The sequence below is a fragment of the Pteropus alecto genome, unplaced genomic scaffold (assembly GCF_000325575.1).
Source record: "Pteropus alecto unplaced genomic scaffold, ASM32557v1 scaffold105, whole genome shotgun sequence".
In the NCBI taxonomy this organism is placed as follows: domain Eukaryota; kingdom Metazoa; phylum Chordata; class Mammalia; order Chiroptera; family Pteropodidae; genus Pteropus; species Pteropus alecto.
This window is the reverse complement of record NW_006436294.1, coordinates 7,387,322-7,407,483: the sequence shown is the minus strand read 5'-3', so window position 1 is coordinate 7,407,483 and position 20,162 is coordinate 7,387,322. Positions and strand designations below refer to the sequence as shown.

The 20,162-nt window shown below is 67.6% G+C and overlaps 1 protein-coding gene across 1 annotated transcript in view; it reads left to right on the top strand.

The window, feature by feature from the left end:
* The first annotated feature begins 1,271 nt into the window (after positions 1-1,271).
* Positions 1,272-20,162, top strand: part of PLEC (plectin) — a 26,531-nt gene continuing 7,640 nt past the window's right edge. The window contains 31 exon segments of the mRNA XM_025047619.1: positions 1,272-2,031; positions 5,559-5,620; positions 6,039-6,128; positions 6,897-6,974; positions 7,135-7,227; positions 8,238-8,404; positions 9,021-9,136; positions 9,216-9,322; positions 9,405-9,524; positions 9,615-9,710; positions 9,956-10,083; positions 10,316-10,409; positions 10,717-10,871; positions 10,963-11,281; positions 11,365-11,442; positions 11,515-11,676; positions 11,813-11,917; positions 12,025-12,120; positions 12,277-12,402; positions 13,431-13,583; positions 13,694-13,848; positions 13,932-14,058; positions 14,161-14,344; positions 14,456-14,613; positions 14,704-14,882; positions 15,978-16,116; positions 16,220-16,576; positions 16,653-16,736; positions 16,864-16,968; positions 17,060-17,158; positions 17,992-20,162. The exon segment at positions 17,992-20,162 is cut by the window's right edge and continues 7 nt beyond it. Of these exon segments, the coding sequence (XP_024903387.1) occupies positions 1,365-2,031; positions 5,559-5,620; positions 6,039-6,128; positions 6,897-6,974; positions 7,135-7,227; positions 8,238-8,404; positions 9,021-9,136; positions 9,216-9,322; positions 9,405-9,524; positions 9,615-9,710; positions 9,956-10,083; positions 10,316-10,409; positions 10,717-10,871; positions 10,963-11,281; positions 11,365-11,442; positions 11,515-11,676; positions 11,813-11,917; positions 12,025-12,120; positions 12,277-12,402; positions 13,431-13,583; positions 13,694-13,848; positions 13,932-14,058; positions 14,161-14,344; positions 14,456-14,613; positions 14,704-14,882; positions 15,978-16,116; positions 16,220-16,576; positions 16,653-16,736; positions 16,864-16,968; positions 17,060-17,158; positions 17,992-20,162 (6,770 nt within the window). The 5' untranslated portion in view covers positions 1,272-1,364.

Sequence of the window (20,162 nt, the reverse complement as noted above, 5' to 3'; positions counted from 1 at the left end):
GGCTTGGCCTCGCAAAGCCACAGGCGCCTCCTCCCAGCGGGTGTGGCTGTGGGTGAGCAGGGGTTAAGGTTCCCGCTAACCTTGAGCGTGACAGCTCTGCGCAGGGACTGCTGGGCTGGGCCTGATGCCTGAGGCGGGTGGGGAGCGCCTCTGAGTGACCAGGAGGGAGGAGGGAGGAGGGAGAGGAGGCGGTGGGAGCACAGTTGGTGCCGCTGCAGGACCAGACTGGGGCACCAGGCCGTGGGTGCAGTAGGGCGGGCCTGCCGGCGGGGCGGTCCCTGGTCCACGCGGGGAAGGGAGGGGGCTGCCTGGCCTGCACAGCGGGCTCGAAAGTCAGCTCCGCCTGCTCTGCCCGTGGCTGTCGGGCGCCAGCACCATGGAGCCCTCGGGCGGCCTGTTTCCTTCCCTGGTGGTCGTGGGCCATGTCGTCACCTTGGCCGCCGTGTGGTACTGGCGCAGGGGGCGCTGGTGGGCACGGGATGAGCAAGGTAAGCGCGGCTGGCAGCAACCTCCCCAGCGCTGCGGCCAGCCACCGCCCCTGCCAAGGGGGCTGGAGGAGGGGCCGGGCGAGGGGACCGCCTCCCTCACCCCTGCATTTCCTTGTTCCCTCCCCTTCCTCTCCCTGGAGTCCAGCAGCCGCACGTGGTCAGCCACTCCCCTGGGCCAGATCCTGGGCTGCATGGCTCCATCAGTCTGGAGCCCCATCCTGGGCAGCCAGGGGAGAAGCAGGAGTGGGTGCTGGACGGGAGACATGGGCAGTGCCCAGTTGCTCCCTCTGGAAGCAAGGCCCCTCCCCAGCTGCCAGGGACAGGGTGATCTCAGGTGACTGTCAACAGAGGAACTGCAGCTGGCAGGTGCAGGTGTCCTGGGGCGGGTCTTGGGTGAGGCTTCTGCCCAGGACTGAGGTGGGGTTGGGCCAGGCATAGCCGCCCGCCCATTGCGAGAGGCTTGAGCTGCACAGAGGTGAGGCAGGTGCCTGAGTACCCTCGGCCAGCGCCCAGGACTGACGCAGGGCGGGCAGCCAGGTGGCACTCTGCCCTCCCCCTGCTCAAAGTCACCCACTCTGCTATAGCCCATGGCAGCCATGCCCAACAAGACAGGGCGGAGCCTGTCTTCCCTCTAGCAGATGGAGCTGCTGGGGTCCGCCCTAATGGGGGTGCAGAGCTTGTGCTCAGTAGTGCACCGCACATACCCAGGGTGTGGAAGCTCGTCCTTGGTGGGGGTGGCCAGGCTGGCCCCTGGAAAGGGTGTTTGGTCTCAGCCTGGGTGCCAGACCCACTGGACCTGAGGTCTGAATCAGGGTGGGGCTTCCGCGCGTGGTTTGGGGCTGGGAAGCGGCTGGTGACGCAGCTGCGGCCAGTAAAATGCGTAGGCCAGGCCCCCAACCCCCACCATCGCCGCCCTCAGAAGGTGCTTCTTTTCGGCCACTGTCCTGGCTGCTCCCTGTCCCCACGCCCTGCGGTGCCTCTGGGGGTGTCGGCGCCTTTGTGCTGTTCTGGCTGTTCTCAGCCGGCTACTCCCTGCTTCCGCCCCCCAGCCTCTCCCTGGCACCCGGCCGGGAGCCGCCTCCGAGGGAGTTTCCTGGGCGTCCCTCGGGGCTCCCCTCCTTGGGAGCCTGGGCAGCCCGCAAGTTCCCAGGCCCCTTAGTCCTCTCAGGCAGCCACCCCTCATCCCAGTCGCAGCCAGGGTCCTCTCCCCAAGTGAGGGCGTGGCTTCCTGGCCTGGGCGGGGCGCCCGCCGGGGCCGGTTCTTCAGGTCTGGGCTGTGTGCCCGCTGCCGGCAGCGGGGGCGGCTGTGCAGCGCGGAGCCGAGCCTGGGAGCGTGGGCCGGAGACCAGAGGCACCACCCGCCTGCTCGCTGTCGGCGTGGGCAACCCCAGGGTGCCTGGGCCCATGGCGGCGGCTGGCACATGGGGGGAGGGCGGCCCCTTCCCGGCGCAGAAGGAGGTCGTGCTGGAACCGCTGTGCTGGCTGGACCCGGCCTGCGAGCGAGCCCGCAGGGTCCACCTCTATGAGCAGCTGTGCTGCGTAGGTGGGTGCCTGTGGCCGCGAGGGGAGGTGGCGCAGGGGGAGAGCACCGATCTCCCGGGGAACGGCCTCGGCCGGGAAGGGGTGGTGCCCAGACCAGGTGCAGCCCCGCCCCCAGGCTCTGCTCCGGAAACACCTGGGGAGGAAAGCGGGGTGCTGTCCGCTCGGCCCGTTCCTTTCCTCTCTGGAGAAAGGAAAGGTGGGAGGATTGGCTGGGGTTTTTGCTTTGGTTTCTGGGCACCGGGCAGTTGGTGGTCTGGACCTGAGGTGGAAGGAGGTGCCGGAGGGGGGAGGGGGGGGCGGGGGCGGAGCTCCAGGCCTTCTGTCGCCTTGGGGCTCTCCTCCCCGAGGCCAGTGAGCCAGTGAGCGGGGTGTCCACCATCAATAGGCTTCACGCCCAGACACGTTTTCACTAGCTATCAGACCTCTGACTTTAGTTTCTCTGACCGTAAAAGGGGGCGACGTCCCCCTGAGGAACATGGGTAGCTCTAGGGGTCACCAGGCAGAGAGTCCGCTGCCCCTGGGTAGTTCAGGGGTCAGACAGATGTGTTAGAGTGCCAGCAATGCTGGGGGCAGTGTGTCCTGGGGAGGGTGAGCTGAGCTGTGCGGCAGTGTTGGAGCACACGGGGGCCCGGCCCGCCTGGGAGGAGTTGTTTCAGTTTGAGGGTGGATAGGAGCTGCACATCCCCGGGCCAGGGCAGACAGGAGGCTCTGTGGAGGTGGGATGGGATGGGCTCTGAGGCCCTGGAGGAGCCAGAGGTGGAGGCCTTCCAGGGCACGGCTGCACCCCACCTGCCCTCTGCCTGCCCTGTGGCATCCTTGGCCGCTTGTTTGTGCAGAGGGAAGGCTGGGGCTGGGATAGGGCTCACGCAAGCCTTGGGTGTCCGGCTCTGGAGCCTCCAGCTTCTGGAGGTCCCGTTCTTCCTCCTGCCCATTTCCCGGGGCCTCGGGTATCTGTGCCCCTCACAAGAATGACACTCCTAGCCTTGCAGGCCTCCTGGTCTCTGCCGGACTAGCCCAGAACCTGCGTGTATGGCAGGTGCTGCATACAGGCTTCTTGGACTCCGGACCACTGCTAGGGTGAGGGGTTTTCTGACGAGGCTCCAAACCTGGGGGCTGGGGGGCAGGGGAGTGTGCTGGGGACACAGTGCCCTGTGCAGGAGCACTGAGCGGTGTGGGGGCAGATTTGGGATTTTGTTAGGCCTCGGGAGGGTGATGAGCTGCTGGGGCCGTGGGGGCTGCTGAGCGGCTGAGCATCTCCAGGCCCTGCCCAGATTGGGGGGGTCGGGCAGAAGGGTACTGTGCCTCTAGTGCCAGGGTCAGCGGTCCAGCTTGGAGCCTGGGGCGGGTGGGTCCTTTTCCGATGGGGTGGGGCATAAGACTTGGGGTGACGTGCCAGCTCCGTGGGGTGTGGGCGCCCTCCCGTGGCCACAGAGGGGCAGCAAGGGTGGGGGCGGGGTGGGCTTTTCTCGTAATAGGCCAAGTGCTGGGGTGCTCACAGCTGGATCGCATTAAACCAGATGCTCCAACTGGAAAATTTTTGCGGTCTGGGCGTGCATTCTTTCCTTTCGGCCGGCAGTCCCAGTGCTGGCTGTAGGCAGCTCTGCCCGCCCCTGCGCCCTTTGCCCCAGCTTCCACCTTTACAACTCCGAGGAGCTGCTGTCTGTGATCCCTGCCCAGTGCAAACAGCCCCACCCGTCCTGCGCCCCCTGCCCCAGAGTGGCTTCCTTTCCCGTGAGTCACGGTGCCGGGGGGCCCCCTCCCCGGCCCTGAGTCACTGGCAGGTCCCCTCCGGATGCTCCCCACTGCCCCTAGGCCCCCCCAGCATGGGGCAGAGTTCCTGCCTGATGAGTCAGCTCTGGGCTGCGGGCTGCTCCTGCCCACCGAGTGCACACTCTGCCTGCAGGCAGGGGCACTGCTCCAGGATGTGCCTGGTGGGCAGCTGGGGAAGCACCAAGGTGGCACAGGACCAGAGTGGCCCTAGAGAGGGTGGAGCAGAGCCCAGCAGGGTGCTGAGGCCACCAGCACTGGGCTCGGGGTGGGAGGGGTCTGTGAGGAGATGTGATATGGGGGGGGCTGCAGGAAAAGGATGGGCAGTTGGGCCCCCCAGGCCTGGTGTCACTCAGCTTGGGGGCCTTCTCCAGCAGGGAGGGTGGGTAGGCCCAGGGAGCCAGGCCCGAAGCCCTATGGTGTGCTCTCTAAAGAGAGGTGTGGCCTTTGGGGCACTTAGGGCCAGCCACATTCAGGTCCCCTCCCTATGCTGGGGGCATCCCTTGGCTTGGCCATGGGGCCAGCACTGGGTGTGTAGCAAAGTGCCAGGTTCCCTTGCCCCCCATCACCGCCCCCCCCCGCCGCCGCCCTGCCCGGCTCCTGGCGGGGTGGGTGAGGAAACCCCTGGGTTTCCTGTTTCTGCTGGCAAAGGGTGTGGCCGTGGGGGAGGGTTGCCTTCCTCCTTCCCCGGGACACTCCCTCTGGGGGGTGGGCAGCGTGGGGTGGGGCTCCTGGGGCGGGGACAGCGGTGCGGTGAGTACAGCAGGCCGGGAGTGGCCACTCCGACTCGGCTGGGAGCTGAGCCTGCCACTCAGGGAGCGGGTCCTGGCCCTCGCCAGACTTTGCAGCCTGGGCGTCGGAGCACAGCACCTGGGGGCAGAGGGACCAGCGCCGAGGGGCGGAGGTGGCAGCATGTCTCAGAACCGGCTCCGCGTGCCCGAGCCCCAGGGCCTGGGTCACAAAAGGACCAACTCAGAGGACAACCTCTACCGGGCGGTACTCAGGGCTTCGGAGGGCAAGAAAGGTAGTGGGCACTAGCGGCAGACGGGCAGGCTGAGGCAGGCAGGGCCCACTTCCTGTGTCAGGAAGCGTGGCTCTGGCTGGGGGTGGGGCCCAGACTCTGAGGGTCTGAGATGGAGGGACAGACCCTGAGACCAGAGCTCAGGCCGTGGGCGGTGAGTGTGCTGCATCCTGGCCCAGGTGCAGACCTGGGGGGCCGGCCCCTCACTCACAGCTGGGAGCGGGCCGGCCTGTGCTGGCAAGGCCGGCAGCGGCTTCTGGGTGTCTGATAGAGGGCTGGGGTGAGTGGGGGCTCTTCGCGCCCTGGAAAAGACCTGTTGCCCAGCTGGGAGGACACAGCCTCCCCCTTGTCACCCACCTGACCAGTCCTGGGTCCTGTCCTGGAACCTCTGCTCGGGGCTGTGGGTGTCAGCGTGTGGGGGTGGAGCAGGCTGGGACTTGTGTGCTGTGGGCTCTGGACTCTGGGCGGGGCTGCGGGCTCCGGACCCTCCCTCGGGAGGGAGACAATAGGGGGATTGAGCAGCCAGCACCCTGGGTGTCTAGCGCCTCCCCCTCCCTGCCTGGACTGGGCTGGTGTGGGGGGTGGGCCTGGGCACCATTGTCTTTGCCAGTCTGGTGGGGGGGTGGTCTTTGGGTCTCAGTGTGATTCTGAGGCCCCCATCAGCCAGCCACGGTGTCTGCGTGGCGGTGACGCCCCCGGGGCTTCGCTGAGGCCCCAGGTAACCGGCTCGTTCCTTCTAGATGAGCGGGACCGAGTGCAGAAGAAAACCTTCACCAAGTGGGTCAACAAGCACCTCATCAAGGTGGGTGGTGGTGCCAGTGCCTGCGTGCGGCCTCAGGTCGGCCACGGCGGGGGAGGGGACGCCCCGGCCTTCCCGTCGGGGCGAGGACGGTGTGGGAGGAGGGGACACCCCAGCCCTCCATCCAGAACAAGGGCAGCCTCGCCGGCCTGGGGGCTCACTCTCCTCTCAAACCTGCGATCTGTCTTCTCCTGCCCTGCTGGCTCTCGCCTGTCGCCTGTCGCCTGTCTGTCTCCTGTCTCCTCCTCCTCCTCCTCCTCCCGCTCTCATCTCTGGCCTCCCCTGCAGCACTGGCGGGCAGAGGTAGGTGCCTCCTCGGGCCCCCTGCCTCTTTCCCCTTGGGGTCGGTGCGCCTCCTCACCCCAGGTCTGTTGGTGGCTCTGGGGAATCTCCGGCCAGCCCAGTGCCTCTGTCCCCACAGGCCCAGAGGCACATCAGTGACCTGTACGAAGACCTTCGCGATGGCCACAACCTCATCTCCCTGCTGGAGGTGCTCTCTGGGGACAGCCTGGTACGTGTCCCACCCGCCTTCCCTCCTCGGGGCCTTCCCCACACGTCCACTCTGTGCTCGGCCGGCCTGGCTGTGGCCCCGACCCCGTGCCACCCTCGCGTGGTGGCCCCAACACAGTAACCTCATGCTCTGCTCTGCTTTGGTTTCTCTGCTGCTTGGACTCTGAACCTTGACCTCTGTCCTTTACCCCTTGTCCTGCTTTGGCCGGGCAGCCAAGAGAGCGGGACATAATCAGGAGCTCGCGCCTGGTGAGTGGTTGTGCCTGCTGGCCACGGCGGCACGTGGCTCCCTGAGGCCGGAGCCCAGCTCACCTAGGGCTGGTGGCCAGTCCGGCCCAACCTGTGCCCAGCACGCGGGTGGGCAGATGGCTGTGTGTCGAGCCACCTGCTGTCCCGCCTTGGCACCACTCAGGCCTGTGACCCACCGGGGCTGCCACCATGGGGCAGGAGGGTCCCTCCTCCAGCGCCGTCGCCCTCCGCCCCAGGCTTCCTGGCTATTGTCTCCTTCCCACCCCCTTCCTTCCTGCCCGCTGCCCGGGTCTGGCCGCTGGACTTCTGAAGCCACTGCTGGGCCTGACCTCTGGGCCCGTGGCCTCCGTTTCCAGCTGGAGAGGGTGCACTGGGGACATGGGAGGGGCTGCTGCCACGCTGGGGGAGACCCTTGGTTTAGCCACACAGATGCCTCGGGGGGTTCCGAGGGTGGGGGCGGCTGTGGCTGTGGCGAGCAAGTCCTGCTCTGGGGGTGCTGACCGGCCGTGCCTCCTCACAGCCCCGGGAGAAGGGGAGGATGCGCTTCCACAAGCTGCAGAACGTGCAGATCGCCCTGGACTACCTTCGACACCGCCAGGTGAGGCGGCCCCGCCCCTGACCCATCCCGCAGCTGCCCGGGGCCGTGACCCCAGGCCTCGGGCCTCCCCCACCCCCAGCCACCCGGGGCGTGACCGAGGACCCAGGCCCCCTTGAGCCGCCCATAGGAGGCGTGGGTGACCGAGGCCACTCGCTCGCAGGTGAAGCTGGTGAACATCAGGAACGATGACATCGCGGACGGCAACCCCAAGCTGACCCTCGGCCTGATCTGGACCATCATCCTGCACTTCCAGGTGGAGTGGCCGCCCACTACGCTCTGCTGCCTCTGCGGTCTCCGGGGCTGGCCCAGCAGCTGGGCCCTGGCTACCCTGGCACCAGGAGCCTTCCCACCGCCCGCCCAGCATGAGCCCTGTGTTAGCTGCGGGGCCCGGAGGCCCAGGTCTCTCTCTTAAGACTTGCTTATCCTGAGCCCTCTGGGCCTGGCTGGGCAGGGCCCGCAGAGCCTCCCCGCAGAGGAATGCACACTCTGCTCCCCCGGGGCAGCCGCCTACCCTGGGGAAGGTTCTGGAGAAGCACCCGCTGCACTGGCTGACTCATCTATTGCCTGCCCAGCCGCACAGGAAGCCACAAATCTGAGCTGGGCAGGCAGAGCCCTGTTGGCACGGCAGCTGAGTCACATAGGCGTGCAGGCCGACAGATAGACAGACAGACAGGCAGACAGGGACAGGGACAGGCAGGCGGCTGTGCTGACAGCCAAACAGGCTGGCAGGCCGGGCTGAAGGATGTAGCTGAGTGCAGGGCCAGGCTGGTGCCGTGGCCCTGGCATGCCCGGGCCGGGCTGCCAGGCACATGATGCCCAGCCCCAGGGATCCTGCCCCCAGTCTGCAGCCAGAGGGGGCTGACCTGCCCCCACCCCAAGTGCGACAGCCTTTTCTGGGCCCAGGTGTCTGGGTGAGCAGCTGCTCTCACTGGGCTCACCCTCCACTAATTCCAGGGTGCAGGGTGTGCCTCAGGCCTTCGTAGGTGAGGGGATCCAGGTCACCCACCATGTGTCTGCAGTGGGAGCCGGGGGCTCTGACGTACACTATGGCCGCTGCCTCCTGGAGTGGCCTGAGCTCAGTGCTGAGGTGTAGCAGATCCCTGATGTGAAGGGGCCCCAGGGACCCTGCTCCGCCCCACTAGCCTGGTGGCTCACATGCACCCCAGCTGGGTACCGAGCTGCCCCTGCCCTCAGACAAGCAGGGGTGGGCGCGGCAGGGTGGCTGTGTGGCTGAGTGCCCGCGTCCTGCCCACCTGGGGGCAGATCTCTGACATCCAGGTCAGCGGGCAGTCGGAGGACATGACGGCTAAGGAGAAGCTGCTGCTGTGGTCACAGCGCATGGTGGAGGGCTACCAGGGCCTGCGCTGCGACAATTTCACCTCCAGCTGGCGTGACGGCCGCCTCTTCAATGCTATCATTCACCGGCATAAGTACGCAGCCCCGGGCAGAAAGGCAGAGATGGGGCTGTGGGTCAGGGTGTCCTGGGGCAGCTCAGCTAGGCGACTTCAGACAAGTAGGGGCAGGGAGGGTGGCGGGAGGAGTGTCTTCCGCTGACGAGAACCCACTGCCCGCGGGGACGAGTGCCCATGCCAGCCGCCCCACCCACACCCTTCCCGCCGCCTCCTGGGCCCTCCCAGAGGCACCCTGGCTTTCTCAAGGCCAGAGGGCCCATGGGCTGCCGGCTCTCACAGCCATGAGCATCTCCCCCATGGGACTCAGGTGGCGGAGCCATGGTGGGGATGGCCTCCGGGGGCCCTCAGTCCCGACCCAGGGAGCCCAGGCTGACCGGCACCCTCTACTCCGTGCACTCCACCCTGCACCTGTGCCTGCTGTGAGCCCCCTGAGCGCCAGGGGGCGGGGCTCGAGTGCACACTGGCCGCACACAGCTCCCTGTGTGGTCAGGATTGGGCGCTAGTGGGGCGGGCAGTGTACTTTTAGGATGAGTGTGTTGTGGGGATACGTGGGTTGTGTGTGTGTGCTGACCAGTCTGCGGGTCTCGCTGCCCTGTGTCCCCACCTGCTGCTCCACCGGCCACATCGCCTACAGGCCCATGCTCATCGATATGAGCAAGGTGTATCGTCAGACCAACCTGGAGAACCTGGACCAGGCCTTCTCTGTGGCGGAGCGGGATCTGGGCGTGACCCGGCTCCTGGATCCTGAGGGTATGTGCTGCTGCTGCTCCTCCATCCTCCTGTCCCTTGCCAGTTGTGGGGGGCCACCTCTGACCTCCCTCGCCCACAGATGTGGACGTCCCTCAGCCCGATGAGAAGTCCATCATCACATACGTCTCGTCCCTGTACGACGCCATGCCCCGTGTGCCTGACGTGCAGGATGGGGTGAAGGCCAACGTGAGTGTCGGCTGGCAGGCCCTGGTGGTGGTGGTAGGACAGGCGGCCCCCGCTGGCCCCTGACGGCCGTGCTCGCCCCCAGGAGCTGCAGCTGCGGTGGCAGGAGTACCGGGAGCTGGTGATGCTGCTGCTGCAGTGGACCCGGCACCACACTGCCATCTTCGAGGAGCGCAGGTTCCCCTCCAGCTTTGAGGAGATTGAGGTGGGCTGGTCTGCTCGGGGCGGGGTCCCGTGCCCACCGGGGGGGGGGTGCGGCCCCAGGCACGGCTGCCGACGCATCTTGTCTCCACAGATCCTGTGGTGCCAGTTCTTGAAGTTTAAGGAGACTGAGCTTCCCGCCAAGGAGGCAGACAAGAACCGGTCCAAGGGCATCTACCAGTCCCTGGAGGTTAGCGAGGGTCTGGAGAGGAGTGGGAGGCTTCCCAGGGGTAAGCGGAGGACGTCCTGGAGGCAAGTGAGGCCGTCCAGGGGCCTGGGGGTCCTCTCCAGCGAGCTTGGCCTGTCCTCCCTACTGAACTGGGGTAGGGCTGTTCCAGGGCAGGCTGGCTGGGGGTCCGGGGGCCCGGGGGCCCTGGTGGCTTGGCACCCCCACCCCTCTGCTGACCCAGGACTGAACTTGGCCCCTGCTGACAGGGGGCGGTACAAGCAGGCCAACTCAAGGTACCCCCTGGCTACCACCCGCTGGACGTGGAGAAAGAATGGGGCAAGCTGCACGTGGCCATCCTGGAGCGGGAGAAGCAGCTCCGGAGCGAGTTTGAGAGGTGGGCGGCTGCGGGCAGTGGGTGGGGCCCTGTGGTGGCAGGGAAGCCACCCGAGGGTGAGTCACTGCCTAGAGAGGAAATCCCCCCCAGGCTGGGAAACCCACACCCGGGCCAGGCGACATTGGGCCACAGGCTGGTGTGGAGGCCAGAAGCAGGAGGGGGACCGTGCGCTTCGGCCAGGAGCCTGGCAGGCAGTCCCCTCACAGCGGGTCCCGTGGGTGTTGGGCTGCAGGTTGGAGTGTCTTCAGCGCATCGTGAGCAAATTGCAGATGGAGGCTGGCCTGTGTGAAGAGCAGCTGAACCAGGCCGACGCCCTGCTGCAGTCGGTGAGGGGGAGGGGACGGGGCGGGACTGGGCACCAGGCAGCAGGGAGGCGGGGTGGCGGCGGGAGGATCCCTGAAGCTGCCTCGCCTGGCAGGCGGTCCCAGCTCCTCCCTCCTGGTGTGCAGCCAACCCTGACTGCCGGCTTTGAGCAGAGCTGGCTTCTGGGCACCAGGCAGGCCCTCGGACTGGATCGTGGTTCTTCCAGAGAGCCATGGCTGGCATTTTGTGCATCCTGAAGATGGGTGGGGCTGGGCGGGGAGAGGTAGGGAAAAGTCGGGGCTGGGGTCTGAGTCACGGACCACCTTGTAGGATATCCGGCTGCTGGCAGCAGGCAAGACAGCACAGCGGGCAGGCGACGTGGAGCGGGACCTGGACAAGGCGGATGGCATGATCCGGCTACTATTCAATGACGTCCAGGCCCTCAAGGATGGGCGGCACCCACAGGGCGAGCAGATGTACCGCAGGTGGGCCACGCCCCGCTCTGGGTGCGGGGGCCTGGGGTGCTGCCTGGCTCCGGCTCACCCCCTCTTGACTTGACTCCCCTGCTGTCCTCAGGGTATACCGCCTGCACGAGCGCCTGGTGGCCATCCGCACCGAGTACAACCTTCGGCTGAAGGCGGGCATTGCTGCCCCTGTGACCCAGGTGACCCAGGTGACTGTGCAGAGCACGCAGCGGCGCCCTGAGCTGGAGGATTCCACCCTGCGCTATCTGCAGGACCTGCTGGCCTGGGTGGAGGAGAACCAGCGCCGAGTGGACGGTGCCGAGTGGGGCGTGGACCTGCCCAGCGTGGAGGCGCAGCTGGGCAGCCACCGCGGCCTGCACCAGTCCATCGAGGAGTTCCGGGCCAAGATCGAGCGGGCGCGGACTGACGAGGTACGTGGGTGCCCATAGGGTGGACCGCGGGTGGTAGGCCAGGTCCTGGCCGTGCAGGCCTCACCGCTCCTCCTCCCCTGCAGAGCCAGCTCTCCCCATCCACCCGGGGCGCCTACCGAGACTGCCTGGGCCGGCTGGACCTGCAGTTTGCCAAACTGCTGGTGAGTGGGGGCCGGGTGGGTGGCAGGGCAGGTGGCGGGGCTGTGGCCTACTGATACCCTGCCTGCCCACAGAACAACTCCAAGGCCCGCCTGCGGTCCCTGGAGAGCCTGCACGGCTTTGTAGCGGCTGCCACCAAGGAGCTGATGTGGCTGAGTGAGAAAGAGGAGGAGGAGGTGGGCTTCGACTGGAGCGAGCGCAACGCCAACATGGCCGCCAAGAAGGAGAGCTACTCGGTGAGGCGACCCTGCATCCGCTCCCGCTCCAGGCCCCACGGGGGACAGCCGGGGGGCTTGGGTGGCGCTTGACGGGAGACTGGTGGACCTCTGTCGCTTTGGCACCATCCCTGAGACCCCGCTGCCTCCGTGTCAGGCCCTGATGCGTGAGCTGGAGCTGAAGGAAAAGAAACTGAAGGAGACTCAGAGCACCGGGGACCGGCTGCTTCGGGAGGACCACCCCGCTCGGCCCACGGTGGAGGTGGGGAGCTGTAGGGAGACCCCCTGGTGCCCACGGTCGGGGTGTAGGGCTGTGGGGCCCCCCAGGCCTGTGGTTGGGGGCTGACGGAGATGCCCGCCGTGCTGTAGTCCTTCCAGGCGGCCCTACAGACCCAGTGGAGCTGGATGCTGCAGCTGTGTTGCTGCATTGAGGCCCACCTGAAAGAGAACACCGCCTACTTCCAGGTGAGAACCTGCCCCGCCCGGCTCAGAAGCTCCTAGACCCTCCCTGTTCCCGTGTACCTTGCCTCGCCGAGCTCATGTTCAAGTCCCCCCAGGCCCCTCGGGCCCACAGTGGGGCAGCCCTGCCAGGTCCAGCCTGACCCCTTCCCGCTGCCACAGTTCTTCTCAGATGTGCGGGAGGCTGAGGAGCAGCTGCGGAAGCTGCAGGAGACGATGCGCAGGAAATACACCTGCGACCGCTCCATCACCGTCACTCGCCTCGAGGACCTGCTGCAGGATGCCCAGGTGAGCCAGCTGTCCAGGGTGCCTGCACGGCGGAGGGCGGGTAGCCGCCGGGCTCAGGGATGGCGCGGCACAGCAGGGGCAGGTAGGGGGCGTGAGGTCTGGGAGAGGCGACTGGCAGCCGGGCCACAATGGTGCTCTGGAAAGGCCCCTCTGGGGGCGGAAGTGGGGCAACAGGGGGTCAGCAGGGATGGGGGTTGGGGTTGGGAGAGGCGCGATGCGGGTTGGCGGCCTGCACAGCGGGATGGGGTGCGGGGAACTGAGGGACTAGTGGCAGGGCGCTGCAGTGTTAGTAGGTGTCTGGCCAGAGCTGGTAGCACCCTTTCGCCTTTGCAGTCCCCAGAGAGGTGGAGGCTTCAAATGGCCACGCTGTCACCAGCTCTTTCACCTTAGAGGGGTCCACTAGCATTTTGGGCCTGGCGCCTAGGGCTGAGCTGGGCGGAGAGGCAGCTGGGTGTGTGTGCCTGTGCCCTGGACGGGGGCAGGGGCACCAGGAGGGGCCCAGGGGCCTTCTGAGAGTGCTGGGGGTGGCAGAGAAGAAGAGGGAGGACTAGAAGCCCTGCCACCTGGGGCTCCTGTGCTCAGGATGGGAGTCAGTGAAGTCCGCGGCAGCCACGAGGCCCCCTCAGCTACAGCGTTAGCTGCTAGAGGTGCAAGCAGTTTCAGGGTGTGCTCTCGACCCCGCAGCCTGGGACAGTCCTTGGTTTGACACTCTGGATGGACTGAACAGGAGGAGGCGGGTGACCTTCTGCGGTGGGAGGGGACTGTGGGAGGAAGACTTGGGGGCAGGGGACGGGGAACACAGTGTGTGACCTGGGGTGGGGCAGGCACTCAGTTCTGGCCAGCAAGGAAGGAGGGGGTGCCGGGGGTGCTGCTGAGGCCGAGCTCTGGCGCCTGCTTCTCTTTCCCCTGTGCCTGGGGCCACAGGGAGGAGCCTCACTGCCCGGGGCAAGTGTGTGGGTCTTCGCAGACCCTCACTCAGGTGGTATCTGGATGCTGGATGACGGTCTCTGAGCTCTCTTCCCCTGCAGGACGAGAAGGACCAGCTGAATGAGTACAGGGGGCACCTCGCAGGCCTGGCCAAGCGGGCCAAGGCTGTGGTACAGCTGAAGCCCCGCAGCCCAGCCCAGTCCGTGCGGGGCCGTGTGCCGCTGCTGGCCGTGTGTGACTACAAGCAGGTGGAGGTGAGGGCAGCAGGCTGCATGCAGGACAGAGCTTGCAGGGGAGGTGGGGTGACTGGGGTCTGCTGGGGGGAGTGGGCGTGGCCATACTGTGACAGCTCTGGCTGCCCCAGGTGACCGTGCACAAGGGTGACGAGTGCCAGCTGGTGGGCCCTGCACAGCCGTGCCACTGGAAGGTGCTCAGCAGCTGTGGCAGTGAGGCCGCTGTGCCCTCCGTGTGCTTCCTCGTGCCCCCGCCCAACCAGGAGGCCCAGGAGGCCGTCACCAGGTGGGTGATCTGGGGTCCGGCTGCTGGACCGGGTGGCAGTGGGTAGGAGCCCCGATGCCTCTGACCGCACCCTGACCTGCCAGGCTGGAGGCCCAGCACCAGGCCTTGGTCGCACTCTGGCACCAGCTGCACGTGGACATGAAGAGCCTCCTGGCATGGCAGAGCTTCTGCCGGGACCTGCAGCTCATCCGCTCTTGGTCCCTGGTTACGGTAGGCCAGCCCCCCGGGCCACCCACAGGCCACCCAGGGCAGAGGGGGGACTTCCTGTGGCTAAGCCTGCGTGCCGGTGCTCAGCCTTCCTGTCGTCCACAGTTCCGTACCTTGAAGCCAGAGGAACAGCGCCAGGCCCTGCGTGACCTGGAGCTGCACTACCAAGCCTTCCTGCGGGACAGCCAGGACGCTGGCAGCTTCGGGCCTGAGGACCGGCTGCAGGCCGAGCGCGAGTACAGCTCCTGCAGCCACCATTACCAGCAGCTGCTACAGAGCCTGGAGCAGGGTAGGCGTGGGGGGAGTAGGGGGAGACCTGGCAGGCAGGGCGGGCGGGGCCATGCGGGGCCAGGCAAGGCCAGGCAGGGCCAGGCAGCACGTGAGCGGATTGTGTCCCCAGGCGAGCAGGAGGAGTCCCGTTGTCAGCGCTGCATCTCAGAACTCAAGGACATCCGGCTGCAGCTGGAGGCCTGCGAGACACGCACGGTGCACCGCCTGCGGCTGCCACTGGACAAGGAGCCCGCACGGGAGTGCGCCCAGCGCATCGCTGAGCAGCAGGCAGGCGCCGTCCCCAGCCCTGTCCCCATCCCTTCTGCCTTCAGCGTGGCTGGGCTTCCGTGCTCAGCTCACCTCCTTCTCTCTCCCCAGAAAGCACAGGCTGAGCTGGAAGGGCTGGGCAAGGGGGTTGCCCGGCTCTCTACCGAGGCCGAGAAGGTCCTGGCCCTGCCCGAGCCATCACCTGCTGCCCCCACTCTGCGCTCGGAGTTGGAACTGACCCTGGGCAAGCTGGAGCAAGTCCGCAGCCTCTCCGCCTTTTATCTGGAGAAGTGAGTGCACCTGTCAGAGGCCAGGGCTGGGACCTCAGCAGGGTCCTGAGCAGAGCAGGACCGTGTGCTTGCGGAGGGCAGGGTGATGGACAGGGCAACAGGGGCAGTGAGGTGGGGTCTGTTGAAAGATCTGGCCAAGAGATGGTGGTTGTGGACCAGGGTGGGGGTCACGGACATGGGGAGGGGTTCAGTCCTGACCTACCCTGAAGGCAGTACTTTCCGATGACTGGATGGAGGGTGAGAGGGGTCAAAGGGGCTGGTGTGGTGCCCTGGGGGAGCCCCACCCATGGGGTGGCAGGAACTAGGGGAGCGTCTTTGTGGAAGCATGGAAGGCATGCAGGCGGAGGGCAGAGCGCGGAGTGAGAAATGGCCACGGGCATGCTTGTGGGTCAGACAAATAGGGTCGGCGCCAGTGACCTTGGGGGGAGGGAGAGGACGAGGACCTGGGAAGGGTGGGTAGGGGGCTGGGTGTTAAGAGGGGTTAATGCCAAGGTGTCTCCCCTGCACCCCGTCCCTGTCCCCTGGCTGCCCTCCCCCAGTGCCCCTGGGGAAATGCAGAGTCCTCACCAGGGCGTCTGTTCGTTTCAGCGCGCATGCACCCACGGTACAGTAACTCACTCCCGAGCAGGGTGAGGGCCTCTCCCCCGTCAGACCCCCTCCAAGGCCCCGCCGGTTTACAGTCTTTGTTTCTGATGCGTCACTTCGTAGTTTCTGAGGACACCGCAGACTCCCTGTGCCCTGTCTGGCCCTTACCCGCTGTTTCTTCACAGAGGCTAATTTCACTGTTCCCCTCACACAGCCTTGGGGCTAGAGGTGGAGAGCTGCCCCCAGGCCCCGGGGTGGCTGGCTGGGGGTTTGCTGTGACGAGGGCCAGCACACCCTCCAAGACTCAGGCTGGAGTCAAAGTGTTCCTGTGTCTGAGCGGTCCCCGTCCCCCCCCGCCCCCAGCTCCTTGAGGTCTCTGTCCTTTTCCCCGAAGCCCATGACTGAGGGTCAGCCAAACGCTGAGGCTTTGGTTCCACCATGCTGGGCTCCCCGCTGCCTTGGGCCTGCCCCCCACCCCCCACCGGCTCATCTCTGCCCACCTTCCCCCAGGCTCAAGACCATCAGTCTGGTGATCCGCAGCACACAGGGGGCTGAGGACATGCTCAAGGTCCACGAGGAGCAGCTCAAGGAGGCCCAGGCCGTGCCCGCCACCCTCCCAGAGCTCGAGGCCACCAAGGCTGCACTCAAGGTACTGCTGCCAGTCCTGTGCCTTGCAGGAAAGCCAAGGGACATTGGGAGCTAGCAGCCGGGCCTCGGGCTGAAACGGTACCTGCTCCTCTGGCCCCCAACAGAAGCTGCGGGCCCAGGCGGAGGCGCAGCAGCCGGTGTTCGATGCCCTGCGGGATGAGCTGCGGGGGGCACAGGAGGTGGGGGAGAGACTGCAGCAGCGGCACGGTGAGCGGGACGTGGAGGTGGAGCGCTGGCGTGGGCGGGTGGCCCAGCTCCTGGAGCGCTGGCAGGCCGTGCTGGCCCAGACCGACCTGCGGCAGCGTGAGCTTGAGCAGCTGGGCCGCCAGCTGCGTTACTACCGGGAGAGTGCGGACCCGCTGGGCGCCTGGCTGCAGGACGCCAAGCAGCGGCAGGAGCAGATCCAGGCCATCCCGCTGGCAGACAGCCGGGCGGTGCGAGAGCAGCTGCGGCAGGAGAAGGTAGGCCTGAGCCGGCCGGGGGCGGGAGCGGGGCGGGGTGGGGCGCACCCTGGCCGCTGACCACCATGCCCCCCAGGCGCTGCTGGAGGAGATTGAGCGTCACGGGGATAAGGTGGAGGAGTGCCAGAAGTTCGCGAAGCAGTACATCAACGCCATCAAGGTGAGGCTTCTATCTCCTGCCACCCTTGCCGAGGCCCAGCATCCTGGGGCCTCGGTCCCCAAGACCAGCGAAAGCCCATGGGGGTTCAGGGGCCGGGTGAGCGGTGGCTGACCAGTGTTTCCCACAGGACTATGAGCTCCAGCTGGTCACGTACAAGGCGCAGCTTGAGCCAGTGGCCTCCCCGGCCAAGAAGCCCAAGGTCCAATCTGGGTCTGAGAGCGTCATCCAGGAGGTAGGGCCGCGGAGCGTGGCTGGGGGTGGGCTCCTGGGCCCCGCGGCTGGGATGGGGCTGACCCGGCTGCCTCCTTCCTCCTGCCCTTCAGTACGTGGACCTGCGCGCCCGCTACAGCGAGCTGACCACGCTGACGAGCCAGTATATCAAGTTCATCAGTGAGACCCTGAGGCGCATGGAGGAGGAGGAGGTATGGCTACTGGGGGCGGGGACCGTCCTGCTGCCCAGACGCAGCCCGGGAACCCGTCTGACCACTTAGCACAGCCCTCCCCACCCCTGCTGCCTGATGCCGCCGGCGTCCGCGCCCCGCAGCATCGCCTGCTCTACCTCGGCCTGGCCTGGCGCTGCACTGCTGTCCCCCCTCGGGTGGCTGGCGCCCGCCCCCGACTGGCCATGATGCCGCTCCATGTGGCCACTGGCCCAGAAGAGCTGGGGCTGTTAGGTCGCGGGGGCTGGGGTTGGGGTGCCCGCCTGTCCTGTTCCTTCTGGGTAGCCTCGCCGTCTAGCCCCGCCCTCAGTCCTTTCTGTGGTCACGGCCTCAGGCTTGCAATTCCCTCTTCTGAGCTGGCTCAGGTCTACACTGTCGCCCCACGGTGGCGCCTTGCGGGGCTGCAGGGAGGGACCCAGGTCAGGGAGAGGGCCCCGTGGCTTGCGATCGTGGTGCTCGGGCGAGGCTGTGTGGTGGGTGCCGCTCACGGGGCCTGCGAGCCTCCTGCTTTGCTCTCTCTCTCTCTCTCCGTGTCCGTCTGTCTCGTCGCCTATCTGCGGGAAGAGGGGAGGACGCCTGGGCCTCCTTCCCCGGGCTGGTGAGCACTGTGGGGCCATGCTGCGCTCGCTGCCCTGAGTGCCCTGGGCGGGTGCACGCTCTCTCCCTCGGCCGGGCTGTGACCTGAGTCCTCCCTCCACCTCCCATCGCGCTGTCGGAGTGAACTGTGGTGGTGGCGCCCTGTCACGTGCGTGCCTGGTGGCTGCCCTGCACTCACCACTGTCTCTGGTTCTCCCCCTCTCTCTGCGCGGCCGCAGAGGCTGGCCGAGCAGCAGCGGGCGGAGGAGCGGGAGCGACTAGCGGAGGTGGAGGCCGCACTGGAGAAGCAGCGGCAGCTGGCGGAGGCCCACGCGCAGGCGAAGGCGCAGGCAGAGAGGGAGGCGCAGGAGCTGCAGCAGCGCATGCAGGAGGAGGTGGCGCGGCGGGAAGAGGCTGCGGTGGACGCGCAGCAGCAGAAGCGCAGTGTCCAGGAAGAGCTGCAGCACCTGCGGCAGAGCTCAGAGGCGGAGATCCAGGCCAAGGCCCGGCAGGCGGAGGCGGCCGAACGCAGCCGGCTGCGCATCGAAGAGGAGATCCGCCTGGTCCGCCTGCAGCTAGAGACCACCGAGCGCCAGCGCGGCGGAGCGGAGGACGAGCTGCAGGCCCTGCGTGCGCGGGCAGAGGAGGCCGAGGTGCAGAAGCGGCAGGCGCAGGAGGAGGCGGAGCGCCTGCGGCGGCAGGTGCAGGACGAGACCCAGCGCAAGCGGCAGGCAGAGGCGGAGCTGGCCCTGCGTGTGAAGGCCGAGGCCGAGGCCGCCCGTGAGAAGCAGCAGGCCCTGCAGGCCCTGGAAGAGCTGCGGCTGCAGGCTGAGGAGGCCGACAGGCGCCTGCGGCAGGCGGAGGTGGAGCGGGCCCGCCAGGTGCAGGTGGCGACGGAGACTGCGCAGCGCAGCGCGGCAGCCGAACTGCAGAGCAAGCGGGCCTCCTTCGCTGAGAAGACGGCGCAGCTGGAGCGCACCCTGCAGGAAGAGCACGTGACGGTGACACAGCTGCGGGAGGAGGCCGAGCGGCGGGCACAGCAGCAGGCTGAGGCCGAGCGCGCCCGCGAAGAGGCAGAGCGGGAGCTGGAGCGCTGGCAGCTGAAGGCCAATGAGGCGCTGCGCCTTCGCCTGCAGGCGGAGGAGGTGGCGCAACAGAAGAGCCTGGCGCAGGCGGAGGCGGAGAAGCAGAAGGAGGAGGCGGAGCGCGAGGCGCGGCGGCGCGGCAAGGCGGAGGAGCAGGCGGTGCGGCAGCGCGAGCTGGCCGAGCAGGAGCTGGAGAAGCAGCGGCAGCTGGCAGAGGGCACCGCGCAGCAGCGCCTGGCCGCGGAGCAGGAGCTCATCCGCCTGCGTGCCGAGACGGAGCAGGGCGAGCAACAGCGGCAGCTGCTGGAGGAGGAGCTGGCGCGGCTGCAGCGAGAGGCGGCCGCGGCCACGCAGAAGCGCCAAGAGCTGGAGGCCGAGCTGGCCAAGGTGCGGGCGGAGATGGAGGTGCTGCTGGCCAGCAAGGCGCGCGCCGAGGAGGAGTCGCGGTCCACCAGCGAGAAGTCAAAGCAGAGGCTGGAAGCCGAGGCCGGCCGGTTCCGCGAGCTGGCGGAAGAGGCCGCGCGTCTGCGTGCCCTGGCAGAGGAGGCCAAGCGGCAGCGGCAGCTAGCGGAGGAGGATGCGGCGCGGCAGCGTGCGGAGGCGGAGCGCGTGCTCGCGGAGAAGCTGGCTGCCATCAGCGAAGCCACGCGGCTTAAGACGGAGGCGGAGATCGCGCTGAAGGAGAAGGAGGCAGAGAACGAGCGCCTGCGGCGCCTGGCGGAGGACGAGGCGTTCCAGCGGCGCCGGCTGGAGGAGCAGGCGGCCCAGCACAAGGCCGACATCGAGGAGCGGCTGGCACAGCTGCGCAAGGCGTCGGACAGCGAGCTGGAGCGGCAGAAGGGGCTAGTGGAGGACACGCTGCGGCAGCGGCGGCAGGTGGAGGAGGAGATCCTGGCCCTGAAGTCGAGCTTCGAGAAGGCAGCTGCAGGCAAGGCAGAGCTGGAGCTGGAGCTGGGACGCATCCGCGGCGAGGCGGAGGACACGCTGCGCAGCAAGCAACAGGCAGAGCTGGAGGCCGTGCGGCAGCGGCAGCTGGCGGCGGAAGAGGAGCAGCGGCGCCGGGAGGCGGAGGAGCGCGTGCAGAAGAGCCTAGCCGCAGAGGAGGAGGCCGCCCGGCAGCGCAAGGCGGCGCTAGAGGAGGTGGAGCGGCTGCGGGCCAAGGTGGACGAGGCGCGGCGCCTGCGTGAAAAGGCAGAGCAGGAGTCCGCGCGGCAGCTGCAGCTTGCCCAGGACGCCGCACAGAGGCGGCTGCAGGCGGAGGAGAAAGCGCACGCATTCGCGGTGCAGCAAAAGGAACAGGAGCTGCAGCAGACGCGGGAGCAGGA